General features: G+C 36.7%; 1 protein-coding gene across 6 annotated transcripts in view; it reads right to left on the bottom strand.

The window, feature by feature from the left end:
- The window catches only part of LOC124857519 (natural resistance-associated macrophage protein 2-like), a 33,964-nt gene that overhangs the window by 3,599 nt on the left and 14,658 nt on the right, over positions 1 to 15,707 (bottom strand). For 2 of the 6 annotated variants that reach the window (XM_047348806.1, XM_047348807.1), the window contains 14 exons: positions 14,674 to 14,810; positions 14,342 to 14,461; positions 13,483 to 13,602; positions 13,271 to 13,377; positions 13,111 to 13,181; positions 12,955 to 13,022; positions 11,920 to 12,075; positions 11,629 to 11,787; positions 11,427 to 11,513; positions 10,313 to 10,432; positions 10,047 to 10,196; positions 9,865 to 9,938; positions 9,373 to 9,526; positions 7,991 to 8,044 (listed from right to left, as the gene is read on the bottom strand). In XM_047348806.1, the coding sequence (XP_047204762.1) occupies positions 7,991 to 8,044; positions 9,373 to 9,526; positions 9,865 to 9,938; positions 10,047 to 10,196; positions 10,313 to 10,432; positions 11,427 to 11,513; positions 11,629 to 11,787; positions 11,920 to 12,075; positions 12,955 to 13,022; positions 13,111 to 13,181; positions 13,271 to 13,377; positions 13,483 to 13,602; positions 14,342 to 14,461; positions 14,674 to 14,810 (1,577 nt within the window). Of the gene's footprint in view, positions 1 to 379; positions 8,045 to 9,372; positions 9,527 to 9,864; positions 9,939 to 10,046; positions 10,197 to 10,312; positions 10,433 to 11,426; positions 11,514 to 11,628; positions 11,788 to 11,919; positions 12,076 to 12,954; positions 13,023 to 13,110; positions 13,182 to 13,270; positions 13,378 to 13,482; positions 13,603 to 14,341; positions 14,462 to 14,673; positions 14,811 to 15,707 lie in introns of all 6 variants that reach the window. The other 4 variants (XM_047348808.1, XR_007035612.1, XR_007035613.1 and 1 more) reach the window with 4 other exon arrangements.

Genomic DNA, 15,707 nt, shown 5'->3' with positions numbered 1-15,707 from the left:
TTATTATCATAGCGACCATGAAACAGCTGTAGAAATTGAGTTTTATAGCATGGGGAGTTAGATGTGAGATGGAAACAGAAAGGGAAACATCCAAATCAGTAGCATGAGTTAATAGGTAAATCAGGTCCATTTGGGTCAGGTTTTGATTGTTTTTAAAGCACAGATTAGCGTACCTTGACAAAAAGGATAACTTTAAAAACTCAAGTTTTCTTGTTTACAGTCAAGACCAAAATTATTCATACCCCTGAGAGATTTAGATTTAAAATTACTTTCATTCAATCAAGAAGTTTGTTTCCGTCATTCTGAAATGAGACATGAATCTCTCATAAGATGATAAAACAATGTGGAAGGAGTATCAGGGATGACAAAAAGCAATTACCGGTAATACTTTAATTTATTTGCTGACCAGCTTTTTCCACGATTCCAATGTTATTCTGATGATGAGCTCCACGTTTCTGAGGTTGGAAGGCCTCCTTCCCATCACTCTAATCTTGAACTCCCTCCACAGATTCTCTGTCAGGTTGAAGTCGGGACTAGTTGGGCCACTCCAAAAACATACAAATAATATGTTGATAAAAATTAACCGAAATTTGTCAGGGGTATGAATAATTTGGGCTTAATTAATTTGGTGAAAAAAAAGCCAATTTAATACCAGCAAAAGCTTACCCTCTGGCTGTTGACTCTAGGAAGGATTGTACAAAGACAGTTTAAAGTCAAACACATTCGTGCTTTTTTACATCATCTGCTCCAACAGTATATAGTGCTGACACTATATTGTAACTAAAACTCAACTTGGCTCCACACTGAGGAAAGGTAAAGCAACTTCCCGATATTGTCACTATCTTGTTCTTACCAGTTTGTTTTTGTCCCCTCACATACATGTGTGTGGTTTTATCCTCCTGAGACCCATCAATTCATTTTTGTCCTCTGTGGGGGACATGATTTTCAGCCCTCTAATTTAAACATCACATTTGCAACCTATATTAGTCTCACTGTGCTGTAAAGAGGACATCCTGGGCTTTCTACTGATGCCACAGTTGTGGGGGTGTGGCTAACAGAGAACATGCACTTCCCTTTTTAAAATGGTGGAAATCCCTGCATCCACATTTTATGGCAGCAGAGGTAGTAAGTGGTCAATTTTCTTTCAAAAATCATGTCTGTTGCTAAACATTACATTTCCTCTTCAATATGAAAGCCTTCACCATAATTTAGTAAAATTTGAGAAATGTACAATGATGTTGACACTGTCAAAACACAAGTTTTATCCAGTGTCATCTGTAGGGGACAGCGGGACTAACTAATTTCATGCTTCAGGGAACAGAGGGCTGAGTGAGGCAGAGATGATCTCAAAGAGAATTGTGAAAGGAGAGTTAGACATAAGAACTGTCAGGAGATGATGAGGAGGAGGGCCAGATAGTAGAGCAGAAGGGTGAAGGTTCAGAGGAGCCTGAACAGGACCAAAGTGAAGACATCTACCAACCAATATGGATGAAAAGCAATGTATAAGCTAGGGTCGTGGAATTTATTGGAAATAGTTTCTGCAAAGGAAAGTCTGATCTTTTTTTAATAGAGAACACATAGAGACAATCTAAAACTTTGTAATAGCAATTATATAATATATTGCATTATGTTAAACTATACATCTCCTTTTTTCATCAACTTAGTTTCAGCCCTGTTCTGGAGGAGAATGCCTTGCAGGAAAGCACTAGGCACAATCATCAAGACTAGAAGCCGACTGATGACTTCAAACAATACATAAATAACAGCATTTTTGAAAACATGGCAGAATACACAAACCAGTGAGAGGTGCTTATCTCTGAAAGCAGCCTTAACCCCACTGTGGAAGAGCTCAAAGCCTTCTTTGGTATCTTCATTTACATGGCATGTCTCAGATACCCCAGGATCCACATGTACTGGGCAGCAAAGACAAGGGTCCCTGTTATAGCTAGTCTCGTAACAGATTCTTCAAGATTAGGCAGACCATCAAAGTCACTAATGACCTTAATGTCTCTGAGGAGGAGAAAAAGAATGATGCCCTCTGGAAGTGGAGGTCTCAATAAAAAGTAACTAAAAAGTTACAAGAACAAGGCAGAGGCACATCTGAAATGGTTGTCCACAAACCATTAGAGGTTGCAGTGAGAAAGTGGCAGGACAATAAGGTGGTTCTGATGGCTTCAAGTGGCTATGGAATAGAGCACCCAAGATACCTGCAGGGGATGGACGGCAAAAGAGAGCTGCCGCATTATTGTGCCCAGACCTGCTTTTGTAGCTGAGTACAGCAAAAACATGGGTGGGGTTGATTTGTATGATTGCATAATCAGGTTTTACCCAAAGTCAAGCCACGCAAAAGAACTGACTATTCATTCTATCACGTTTTTGATCGGCAGCCACAAACAGCTGGATTGAGTGCTGGTCAGACCACCAGGTGTCTGGGAAACCATTGAGGAAGAAGCTACAATATTTTGACTTTAATTTGCGTCTGGCTGAAGAACTGGTTGCTCGGGCACAGGGTAGTCTAGGTCAGCAAGCTGGCAAGGTGGCCAGTGATGATGATGAGAGGAGCAATGAAGATGAAGAGTACATTCAAGATGAAGAGTACAATACTAAGAGAAGGCATGTTGAACCCCCACCCAAAGATAACATAAAAAATATGGGTCTCTCCATTTGACAAAGATGTTACATTTATCACGGTGCTGATTTTTTGATATTTAGACATGTTTCAGATATCTAATTGGTATTATAAGCACTACTTAATGCCATTCATTCAAATGTTCTGAATGTTTAGGAATTTAAAAAAGGATTGATCTGTTTTAAGTATTTAGTAATTGGAATTTATCAGTTTTAAATGCTCATTAAGTGAAGAAAACCTTTTTACCAAGCAAGACCCAATGTCCAGTGTAAGAGACGATTGATAAAATCTAAATAAATAACATTTATGAAAAACAAAATTGTTGCCATATGTTTCTTTCAACCTTAATACTTAAAACTATCAAAAAAAAAAATCTAAATACCAAAACCTTTTTTCTTCTGGGTCTCAGAAGGATATTACATGGCAGTTCTGTTATTTAGCACAACATTGATTTGATTTGATAGATTAGATATTACAATAGTTATGTTTTTGTTAGGGTTTTACTATTACGTCAGTTTTGATACACTGCCCTGCTTTCCAGTTTGTATATAAACCACATGAAGTACATGAACTTTGACCCACCATCAATCTCTTTCCTAATAGAGGTGAGTAATAAGGGGGTAAACTGTTAACTCAATATGTTGTGATATCTTTTGGTATGATTGAAGTGTGCCTCGGCTAACAAACTGAAGATAAAGTGTTTAAAAACTAATAACTGTCTTTTTGACTGTAAATCTATCACTGTATATGGACAAAGGCTCCCAAACCCACATATTGCTCTAAAAATACAACGTAACTATTATTAGTTAGGTTTCCTCATCAGCTTGGGACAGACTGGAATTTCCATAACTGTCCTTAAGTGGCTCAGTTTGTATCCTAAAGACAGGAAATTATTTTTAAATAGGGGGAATGCTTCATTAACATTTTATGAATAAGATCATGGAGTTCCACAAGGCTCAATGTTTAGGTCCCACACTTTTTAATCCTATATTCTACCAGTTGGCTCACAGCTTTATACTGCCACATATCCAGATGACCAAAAGCGATTTATGCACTTTTTAACTGCATGTGAAACAGTTTTTGAGCAGCCTTTCTGATAAGACGAGGAGAGCTATGAGTGTTAATATTTTTAAAATTCAAATAAAAATCTTCTCCTAACATGGTTTTTACATGAACTTTAGTTTTTTATTACCCACCTCTCACTTTATCTGTTTATCAAATTTTGAGTACAGTTTGAGTGGGTTTGGTTCTAATGCAATTTTAGTTTTATCATAATGTCGTTAATATCTTTTTTATCTATTTTTCACAATTTTTGAAAAAAATGTAGTATTATATCTTATGGTGAAAGTATTTTTTTGTTTTCAAACCTTGCAGTTTTTATATTCTTCAGTGTTTCCTCAGTTCCAGTAACTTGTGTGAGGTGGAAATTTTGCTGTATGAAAACCGCTTCTATAAATAAAATCTGATTGATCAAAGGTGATTATTTCTCATCATGGTCATTTATTTCTTTTGTTAAAGAACTACACATCCCAGCTCCTAAAAAAGTAAAGTAAATAAATTGTAATAACTAAAGGGCACACAAATTAAGTTTTTTGTAATAATAATAAAAAAGCATAATAAAAAAAGAAACCACTATAAGTAATTTCAAAACGTTTTCAATTTTAATGTGAGATTTATCTTGTAAAAATAAAATAAAATATCTGCTAACAAGAAACATTTTAAATTTAAATAACCCCCAGCGCCATGGTTGCTTAAATGAGCAATGCCTTTGACTAAGAAGTAAAACAAAATTTGTTAGTACACATCTAATATAAGTTCCACTGAATGTGATGAACCAGGCGTTTAGTATGATTTCCCTGACATTTGCAAGATAAAGCCCTAGTTTGCAGAAAGGTAACAAAGAATCAAAAGGATCCAGGATAATTTTTTAGTAAACAGTTTTATAATGGTCGAGTCAGACTTAATTTTATCTAGAACCAAATCTGACAGAATATCTGTTGGGTCACCTGAAGAGAACTGCAGAGACGTCCAAACAAGATGAAGGACTTGAAGAATTTTTGCAAGCTAGAATCAGCAAATTTTGTCGCGTCAGGATGATGAATGCTGATAGACTCTTACCAAAGACCACTGACTGTTAAATTAAAAAAAAAAAGTGCTTCCTCGGGTTATTAGTTTAAGGGTGTGCACACTCATGCAACACAGTTACTGTAATTTTGTAAAAAGAAAAGAATCGCTTCACCAGATTTTGAAGTTTTTGTTAAATTGTACAGCATAAAAAGCTTGTAAATACTTTAACGTGGTGTAATGTTTTACATCAGAAAAACCCACCTTTTGTCATGATTGTGCAAACTTTTGGTATATCGAATATATTTGACGGTTAATTACAACTTATCACAAGCCAGGTTGTAGACGCTGAGACAGAAGACTCCAACACATGTCCACATATCCATAATTAGCTTTTATTTTGGACACATGGGGTGCTTCATCCAGCATCATAGAACAACAGAAATGAAGAAAATATCACATAACACTTTCAGTGTAGACATCATTACTTTCAGATAGTTTTCTGTAACGCTTGTGCGTTTCCTTTTTTTGTTTTTGTTTGTGTAGCTGTGTGAGGTATTCCTAACAGTGAAAAACTCAAAGTTGTGTAAAAGCAAATATATATATATAGTTCAACAAAAAAGAAAGAGCTTAAAATGTATAAATCTGGAGCTGGGTTTGACCCATGATAAACAAACAAACAAACAAACCCCTCCAACGAAGAAAACGATCCCTTCCTGTGACGGTTATTCCTGAATGCAGATCTGAACTAGGCTTACTGCTTTAACACAGTGCTCCCATCTGTGAACATCTTCACATCACTTGGATATTGCTCAGTTTACAGCTTTATTATATTACACAATTTCAAATGTATTGCTTTATTACTCATTTCTTCTTAGAATCAACTTAACTTCATGAAAAATATGAGAGGCTTTTTCTGGTCATAAGTAATGATTTACCGTCATAAAATTCTGCAAAACATTAGAATGACCAGTTCTTTCCTCACTTTATTAAAACAAACGACAACTATACTAGGCCATGTTTTTTGCATGTTTTTCAGCTGTTCTTAAACTATGACTAAATGCAAATTTATATTCTTTGACAGGTTTATTTTTGATATCTTATGTTTTCATCTATGCATTTTCTTTCCAGCGCTAAACTACAAAGTGATCCTAGGTTTCAAATTATCTACAGTAAAAGTTAACAGTTTTATACTTGGAACAGACGGATCCAAAAAAGGTATACAAACCTGTTTAAAACAGACATTGAAGCTAGAAAAACAAACTTTCCTTTAAGGTTAGAGGTTTTCAACCAACTCACATTAATGATGTGCATTCATCCATCGACTTTTTCAAAGAAATCTTACAGGATGGAGTTTTATTCAGAAAAGTTAAACTTTTGGTTTTTTTAATTCTTAAAAATGCAATTATAGAATATATAAATTATTCTTTTATATATTTTATTATTCCCTGTTTATATATATATTTTTAAAAGTAATTCAGATGCAAACCCATCTCCACGCTACCAGCATCGCAGTCTTTAAAGCTAAAAATATATTCTGACAAAACAACCATATGAATATATATCTAGAATACATCATAAGACTCTTATCCACTTGTGTAAAGATTCTTTTCTATAAATAAATGCGCTAAACATGTGTCACATATGGAAACTAACAGTCCATTTTGTTTTTCCCCCACCTGTGACATATCAAAAAACTCCTGCATTGTCTGTATGGTGATGAGCTCATATAGAAGACAACACATACGTGCAGAAGCATGGCCACGCCTCTCTGGCGACCGGATTATTGAGGCACTAAAGACATTGTTAGTGGAGGAAGCTGCAGTAACAGAAAACCTATGAACTTGTATAAGTCTGTAAAACTGCATGAGAGTGCACCCTCTATTTATTTTTTTTCTATAAATACTAATTTAAGATTAAACCCTGCTTCAGTCTAATCTCACATTGTGCAAAGAGAAAACAAAAAGTGACAAAACATACCCCATACCCCAGCGCATAACAATGAAACTTGCTTTTTTAGCTTTCTTTATGTGCTGGAGCAGAATCAGCTTAGAACACAAAAACAAAATCAACACTAACCAAGAGGGCAGAACTCACTGGGGCTGGATATCATTCAGAGCTTTTTACCGTATAAAAATAAAGCAATACCTATTTATGACCCAGTAATATTTTTAAAATATTAGATGCAACAAAAAATGTACAATGTGATGCTACTCATAGATGAAACAGCAGAGAACACTGAGGTAGTCAGGATGGAAATCCTTATAAAACTCCTTTTTATAAGCGGAATAAATGTTCCAGTTAACAGTGATTTAAAAGACGAAATCTAGGAAGATGTGTGGGAAGCAAAACCTCTTTTTATGCAACATATTATATTTTTGTCATTAATTTAAAATATTGTTTCATCTGTTTTACTGAAATTTCAAAATTGCTACTAGAACAGTTTCCATAAGACAGAAACACAAGGTATACTCTTGAGAAGTTCACTTTTTTTCCCCACATTCAATCTAGATCAGACTTAACAGCGAGGCCTGGACAAGGACTCGGGTTTGAAGGAATTTAAACAACAGGTGATCTAAATCATGGAGTCTTTGTTATCATTAGAGACCTTTAGCTGCTCGTCAGCTAAACCAAATGTAATTTTTACAGATCTACTGTAGCCTTGCGATCTTATATTTGTGTACCAGAAGGGGTGCATGTGAAGAAACACAAATGTCCAGCTCCAACACATAGAAAACCCGCTGCTTCATACGGTTTTCTGCTGGACGGTACCTGCTTGTTAGTTATGAGGTTAGAAATGCATCTAGCACTGCTTTTGGATTATGTTACAAATAAAAGTCTAATGTAGGCTTGCATTATTGATGTATGCCTTAGCTAGAAAAAGCTAGGAAAAAGTCACTGAAAGCACAATAACTTTGCTCCATAACAAAAATTGTTCCAAGTAATTCTAAATGTCTTGTTAAAGTCCGAAAACAGCTGCTAATTTCATTTCTAGAGTAAAGAGTTTTAATAAAATTAACTTCTCACTAGCATTTGGCTCAGTTATGCTGTGCTAATGTAGTTTTGATATGTCTGAGAGCCTAAAAAGCATCAAATGTTGATATCCAGCCCTACACAAAAATAACATGAGAAGAGCAGAGAGTCTGACTTCAAGGTCCTACATGATCCTACAATAATTACTGGTTGTGTGCAGTTTTCCCCCAGAGGTAAGAGTCATGCAGGCGGTTAATGTCGTGTTCAGCTTTAGGAATCGTACTCAGACTGCTCCTCTATGAGCACAGCAGGTCGGTTGCTTACCCCACTGCCACAGTCCAAGCAGGAAACCCCCAAGGTAACCAGGCAGTGCCAAACCTGCAGACATCGAGATAAATAATGTGTTAAAAGTCATTATTTGTTACGATTTCAATCATCAATTTGAGTACCAATTAGTTTGAATATCAATTATTTTCAAACAAAAACACTGGTGGAATAATTATCGGTACCTCCAGCAAATGCTTTTCACTTAAATATAACTGAAGCATTTTGTTTTCAACCTAAAATGTTGTTTCTCTAATGGACTCCTTAAAAATGGAAAGACAGGAGAACATGCCGTTCCAGAAAGGCTGTGATGTGCTGTATGTGGATCTTCATAAGTCAGGAAATGGATAGAAACACTCTGAAGGTTTAAAGGCGACTGTGGCTCAGTAGGAAGAGTAGTCATCTTGCAATCTGAAAGTTGTGGGTTCGATTCCAGGTTCCTCTTGCCACATGTTGATGTACCCCTGGTCAAGGCACTTAACCTCAAGTTGCCTACTGATCTGTGCATCAGTGTGCACGTTAGTGAGTGCAACTGGGTGAATGTGGCTCTACTGGGAAGCGCTTTGAGTGGTCGGCATGACTGGGAAGGAGCTGTTCAGTCTATTTACCATTTAAAGGAAGAAAAACATTTGGGGGAAATTTAAAACCTTTTCTTTCATATCATCACAATGTAAACATGTGGACCTTGCAAAACCTTACTAGGACTTTAACTGGAGCTGTGTACTTTGATTATATATGACTAAAATAGAGCTTTTAGGCAACAAATACTTCAGTGGGTTAAGTGAAAAGGATGAATTTGTGGAAAAGCACCTTATGTCTAATGTTAAGCATGGTAGGGGATCTGTGAAGCTGTGGGCCTAAGGACCTTGTTGGAGTGAATGGCATCATAAAGGTCTGGAAATACCAGAAGATTTGAAATTATAAAAAAACAAGCAACTTTTGTCTTAAAAGCTGAAACTGGATCATTACTGGGTTTTTCAACAGGATAATGGTTCAGAAGATATGGTCAAACATAGAAATGGTTCAGCAGATACAAAATCAACCTTCTTCCATGGATATCACAGTCTAAGTCCAACTAACAGTTGGGTTAGTTGAAGAGAAGAAAGGTTGACAGAGAACCGAGAACTGTGGACAATCCAAACAGATTGTGCAAAAAGAAATTGTCGAACATCTCTCTCTCTCTCTCTCTTTGTGCTCCAACCTCAAGAAATGCTATTGGAGAACAGTAAGAGCTGTCCTGTTTTAAAGGGGGTTTGATCAAAGTAGTTGTGCCACCAGGGATTCTGTTGAAAACAATTATTCCAGAAACTGGGATTACTTTGTTTTCCCTCAGTGTCTCAGCAAGAAAACGACAACAAAACAAACGAATCATGACAACTCACCAGGTACATCAAGAAGCATAGATAGGCCACAGAGAGGAGAGCAGCAATAACATAGAGCAGGACGCTGTTCAACGCAGTCACGTAAACAATCACAAAGTACATGTTGATGGCGCAAACCACCAGGATGACGACGCCTCCTGAAATCTTCCACACCCTTTAGAGGAAAAAACACACTTCATTATACACCATTACAATTTTCAAAAATGTTCAAGGCTAAAAAATCTCAACTCTTAACACTTGTGTTTATAAAGCACTATCTTGGGTTGGGCTAAAATGCCTTTTATTTCTTTAAAATATACAAAACATAACCTTGTAATCAGAGAAAAGCAATAATATCTCACTTCTGTAACTCAAACACTTTCATTCCCTCTTAAAACTTTCAGTTCCCTCCCAATAATGCTGAACTGAACTAAAAACCATTGTGGGAACATTAATGGGTCAGGAAACATCTTGAAAAACTTTATGAAATGAAAAGATATATATTTTACTTACAGCCCATTAGCAAAGTCATTCATTATGGAAGTCAGACTGGTGAATGTCAGAATTGGGATCAAAGCGAATGGAAGCTGATAGAGAAGAAAAATGACAATAAACAGCAATGTTACATAAAACACAACAAAAGACGAACTTTAGACGCACATAATTACTTAAAGCTTCGTACAGCTTCTGCTGACCTGCATGCTTTGAAGCACATTGAGGAAGTCATTCATCCCAGTCAGATGCTGAACGTCCTGGAAAATGGCGACGAGGAGAGTTGGCGTGATAGCGATGGAGCGGGTCAGCAGCACCCGGGCAAAACGAGACCACGTCAGGTTCAGAAATCCCTGAACAAAGATGAAAATAGCACAAACTTACAGAATTATAGATATCCGTTTGGGTTTTAAAAGACCGTAAAGTGGCAAATACTGCATTCAATGTGCCAAGCAGCAGGTTTTATCACCTCCATCACAAACTGTCCAGAGTAAGTGCCCGTCATGGTGGAGCTCTGTCCAGCTGCCAGAATCCCTATAGCCCAGATGTAGAGAGCCACAGGACCAAAGAAACATCCCAGCACCACTCCCTACGCAGATAACAGCAACATACAGAAAGATAGTGATTATCTTTTTATTCATATATTTATTGATCTGATTTTAGGACTGAGCTGTGAATGTTTTTAATGCATCCAGGTGCAGCTCAACTAATGACAATATCATTGAAAAGTTTGTTTATTTCAGTATTTCAATTTAAAAAGGCAAACTTAGATTTTTATAGATTAATTGCTCATAGAGTGAGATATGTTTAAGGCTTATTGCAGTTAATTTAGATAATTACAACCTGCTTAGTTAATGAAACAGAGAATTTCTCAGCAAGTTTGATAATTATATAAAGTAAATACAACGTTTTTTGACGTCCATGACTCTCTGCTGGACAACTGTCCAGTTAGACGTATTCCTCATGATTGTTTAGGCCATAACGTAGCACTTCTCCACTATTATTTCTTTTTTATTGGTCTTGTTAAAATATATGAAACCATCTGAGAAACAGAATTTGGGGTTTTCATTAGCTTAACTTTAAAAGTAACACTTCAAAAATAATTATATTTTTTTGATGATATTCGACTTCACTGAGATGGACATAGTCTTATTTAAAGAAAAATATTTTATTCTTTTAATAAATAAATTTCTTCACAATCTAGTTCAGCAAACATTAAATTTAAAAATAAATCTTCACAACAATTTCAATTTTTTTTAATAGGACTCAAAAAACTCGTAATACATTTTTAAAATAAAACAAACAGTTTCATTGTGTTGCCAGGAGGGACTAATAAAAAAATCAAGATGGCAGCTGTATTTCTCCCTTATAAATCTGGGTTAAATATAAGTATTACTTAAGTATCTTTGAGGGAGAGTTAAACTTCTTATTTTGTTAGAGTTTAAAAAGAAAATCCACCAGTAACTCCATTTATTTGTGCTGCAGGTAAATGTTTTAACCTGCACAGATTAAAAACATTTTCTAGTCTCCGAACCTAAACCATTTATCAGAGTTTAATGCTGGAGTAAAGCGAGCAGACATACCCCTTTGTAGATGTCCACCTCCAGAGTGCCGTTATTGAGAGGGAAAAGGTCGCTATGGGGGATGCCGGTAGCATTGCACTCAGCATTCTAAAACACAACCAGCAACAACTAAATCTTTATTGTGTGATAAAATTACTCTGCAGCAAAAAGCACCACAGACCGTCATCAGTAGAGCTACAGATTGTTCAAACAGCGTACTCACCACCTCCATGTTGGTTTTATTGTGAAAGGCCTGAGCAAAAACTGCCACGACGAAGACGTTGATGAGGAAGGACACAAAAAGGGCGATAGATGACTCGATGAAGAAGTACTTATTGGCTTCTTTTACCTCTTTCTTATTTTTCCGGTCCACTTCTCTTGACTAAAGAAAACAAGCAAACAAGATAAAAATGCCACCATTTCTGTGTTTTATTTCTCATTTTATAAAATCCGCTATTAATCAACTTTGTCCTTTTTTTTTTTTACAAAGTAAAAAAAAGTTGTTTTTTTTTACCTTGACAAGCGCTGAGTGCAGGTAGATGTTGTGGGGCATGATGACAGCACCAACGATTCCCACGGCCTGCTCCAGCTGCACAGGCCCGCAGTTAGCGCAGTACGGCAAAAACATCCCCTTAAGAAGCTCTCCTTGATCAGGCTTCACCAGCACGTACTAAAGTGAGACAATAGGAGAAATAAGAAGAAGAAATAACAATGTTACATGTCCAGAAATCGCCGGTCAGAACTTTTCATACACTCATCATGGGCATGATTGTCATGCAGAATTAAGAGCTTTTAAAATCCATTTGAACAGTTCTTTTTCAGAGTGAAATGCTGAAACAACAAATAGATTTAATGGATTTGAACAAACAGAAATAGATGTACATGTTTGAATAAGCACATTCTTTTCTAGCCATTAGAAATGGCCAGGTATAATCCTCACTTTCTCTTTTACTGGATGAAATTAGTTTATTTTAACTGGTTTCCAGCTTCAAAGCATATCAGCAAATATTCCAGCTCCAAAGTCGACATCTTTAAACTTGACTCAAAGTTGCAGCTGCATACACAGATGAGCTAAATACCTTCTGGAGAATAGTGAAGATGAAAACTATCTACATTTTTTTAACCTTCACTTCAAATCAAAAGTTAACAGAAGAAACTTGGACACAGTTGGAACAAAGAAACCAAACACAGTGGAGCTGGATTATGAACAGATAAAGAAGGCTAACATTAGGCCCCTGGAATAGTCTCAACCTCAATTCTTGTGAAAATATTTTAACTATTCTAAAAAAAGTCTGGGTATGTACCAGAAAATGAATCAATCTGAATGGGGTCTATCCATTTCTTCTTCAAAAAAAAAGAATAGTCACACTTCCAGTCAGAATTATAGCAGAAGCTTCTTGATTTAGGTTTTATGTCGTATAATAATCCCACTCTAAAAAAGAACGGTTCAGTCGCATCTTGAAAACCCAGATTTAGCATGATATCCATGCCCATGATGGCTGCATGTAAACTTCTGGCCGCTGCTGTATCAGACGTGAAGGAAACTCACCTCATAACCAAAACTCAGAGCCATCATGGTAATCAGGAATCCAAAGAAAGCTTCAAGTTTCCTCAGGCCTAAAGAAATAAAAACACGTAAAAACACCCGGAGGCACAAAACCTAACCAGTAAGGAGTTGTATATCTGGTTAAAGATGATTACATACCATATTTGTCTAAAAAGAGGAACACAAATGTGTCTGTGATGGTGATGAGAACTCCTGCCCACAGTGGGATTCTGAATGATTACAAAAAGGAAGAAAAGGATAAAGATACGCTCATCTTTTAATCTATATATATTCCACAAAAGAAAGCAAAGTACCGTACCTGCCCGCTGACAGAAGGTTGAAAGCTATAGCACAGCCGATGACCTCCTGCATGTCTGAGCCAATAATGGCCAGCTCGACCATTAACCAGAGGATAATCCGTGGAACCTGAAAGAAACGACCATTTATTTGAGAAAGTAATTCTTGAACAACCTTAGCTTTAGACAAATGGTTATTGACCAACAGGAAGGAGGGGATCAGGTTGGAACTCACAGGGCGGTACTGGCGGTTGCAAACTTCAGCCAGGTGCATCCCAGTGACGACCCCGAGGCGTGCAGCTAACCTCTGCAACAACAACCCAATAATGGTGGCTCCAAGTAGCACCCATAGGAGCTGCAAGAGAGAGAAAGAGAGAGATAATAAAAAATGACACGTGTTACTACTAAAATCACTGGCCCTACAGGTACATCTCAATACATTTGAGTAATATTAAAGAATAATATATGGTATACACCATTTTAATACAGCTGACTTGACAGTTGTCCAGCAGACAGTTACTGGCTTGAGGGTCTCGTTAAAAGGTGATCGCCAAAGCAGCTTGCTAATCACAGAGTGCTTTATCCAAGCATGGTAAAGGAAAGTTAAGTGGAAGAAAAAAAATGTAGTGTCTGTACAAAAAGGGGTCAAAGAGCAAAATCTAAAACCAAACTTGAACACTTTCCAGTATAGTAATGTCTCCCATATAAATTACTAAAAACCTTTAGTCATTAGCTAAGTGCTAACATGTTTTTGTTGCCAAATTAGAAAACCCAGAAGTCCAAAATTGTATTAGTGCAAAACTTCTCCCTCTCTAGTAATTAATGGGACTCTGAGGCATTTGTAAACTTAATGTATGAACTATTTTTGCAACTGCAAGTTTTCCCAATTAGATTCTTCCTTCTCCTTCACATACGTATTATGTTTCATATTTATTTACTGTATATGGGGTCATCCTGCCTCAAAAAAGCAGATCAAATATCCAGTATTCACCATTTATCTCAGTATAAAAGATATCCAAATGTACTAATAAATAGTTTTATCTAACATTTTGAGGTCTGTTTTGATGGGTAAATTAACATGTTTTATTCGTTACCTGAAAACCAGCTTTGGCACCAGATTGCAGGTCTGACTCGATGTTCCCAGGATCCAAGTAAGCAATGCTCATCAAAAACCCCGGTCCGGTGAAGGCCCAGAGTTTACGGAAACTGAATATCTGAGAGGCAGAAATTTCTATTTCTAACAACTGTCATAAATTTAAAGTGCAATAAATCATCATAAAACATTTCAGTCAAGCTTTAACAAAAACAAAACTTAAAACCTCAAAAGACAGAAAAATACATAAAACAATACATGGATAGAAAATAATTTAAAAAATGTACTCAAAGGTTTAGACTCATGTTGCTAGAAATATCCTTTTTTTGGTACCTGGTTGGGACTTTCTGGAATGGGTACCCTCTCCTCAAAGTAGGTGGAGAACGGTTCCTCTTGGGCCACGGGTGAGGCAGGAGGAGAGATGGAGCTGTAATGGTTCGACTCGAATCCATTTTCCTGCCGGGAATCATCTGAGACAGAAAAGTTTTACAGAAAGCTGCGTAAAAACACAGAGGCTTGGTTCATCCTCCTTTTAAAGAATGTATTCTTCTCCCATCAGGAAGAAGATACCTACTTCAAAGAACCAGATCTCAAATATGTAATGTTTCTTTATTAACCGGGTAATTACTCATTCTGAATTACTCTCAGTAACTGTAACTGTGCTTGTTGCAGTTTTATGAAAGCATAACAACACCTGTACGGAAGCTGATTGCATTCACCAAAGAAAATAAAAATAGACATCTTTTGTCATAATTATAAGATCTTATCTCGTAATTATGATATTGCAGCTTCCAATTTGGGAAACAGTTAAAGGGCAATTTCACCTAATTTTGAATTACCTTGAGCATCTTTAATCTGCTCCAACTCAAAAACTACAGTACTCAGACTATTCAAACCTGGACTAGATTATTCTACACTAATAGCAGAATGTTTAAAACACAGTTTGGGATTTTGAAACCTTGATTTAATTTGTGAAAGTTCCATAAAAGGCCATATTATTTCTTTTTTCGGCATTTGGACCACATTAAAACTGATCCCGCTCCAAAAATACAGCACTCCTGCATTTGCAGGGTGTGACCCGCTCCGGGGACAGTGGTAGGTGGGGAGTTTGACTGGGGCGATACACCTGTCAAACGGTAACGCAGGTGTCCTAAGGCGAGCTCAGGGAGGACAGAAACTTCCCGTGGAGCAGAAGGAAGATTTGTGACATCTTTATTATGAAGCTGGGGAAATTCCACTCTGTTTTTTGGCCTTTTTTTTTTTGTGGCATTAGTAGCCTTTCTTGATTAGTAGCTTAGAAGTAAGAAAGGCAGAAAGAGAAGAGGAAGACATGCAGTAAACAGCAAAGGAATTGAGCTCAGAACTGC

The sequence above is a fragment of the Girardinichthys multiradiatus genome, chromosome 20, assembly GCF_021462225.1.
Source record: "Girardinichthys multiradiatus isolate DD_20200921_A chromosome 20, DD_fGirMul_XY1, whole genome shotgun sequence".
NCBI lineage: Eukaryota > Metazoa > Chordata > Actinopteri > Cyprinodontiformes > Goodeidae > Girardinichthys > Girardinichthys multiradiatus.
Note: the sequence above shows the minus strand (reverse complement) of the source record. Positions and strands in the feature narration are given on the sequence as shown.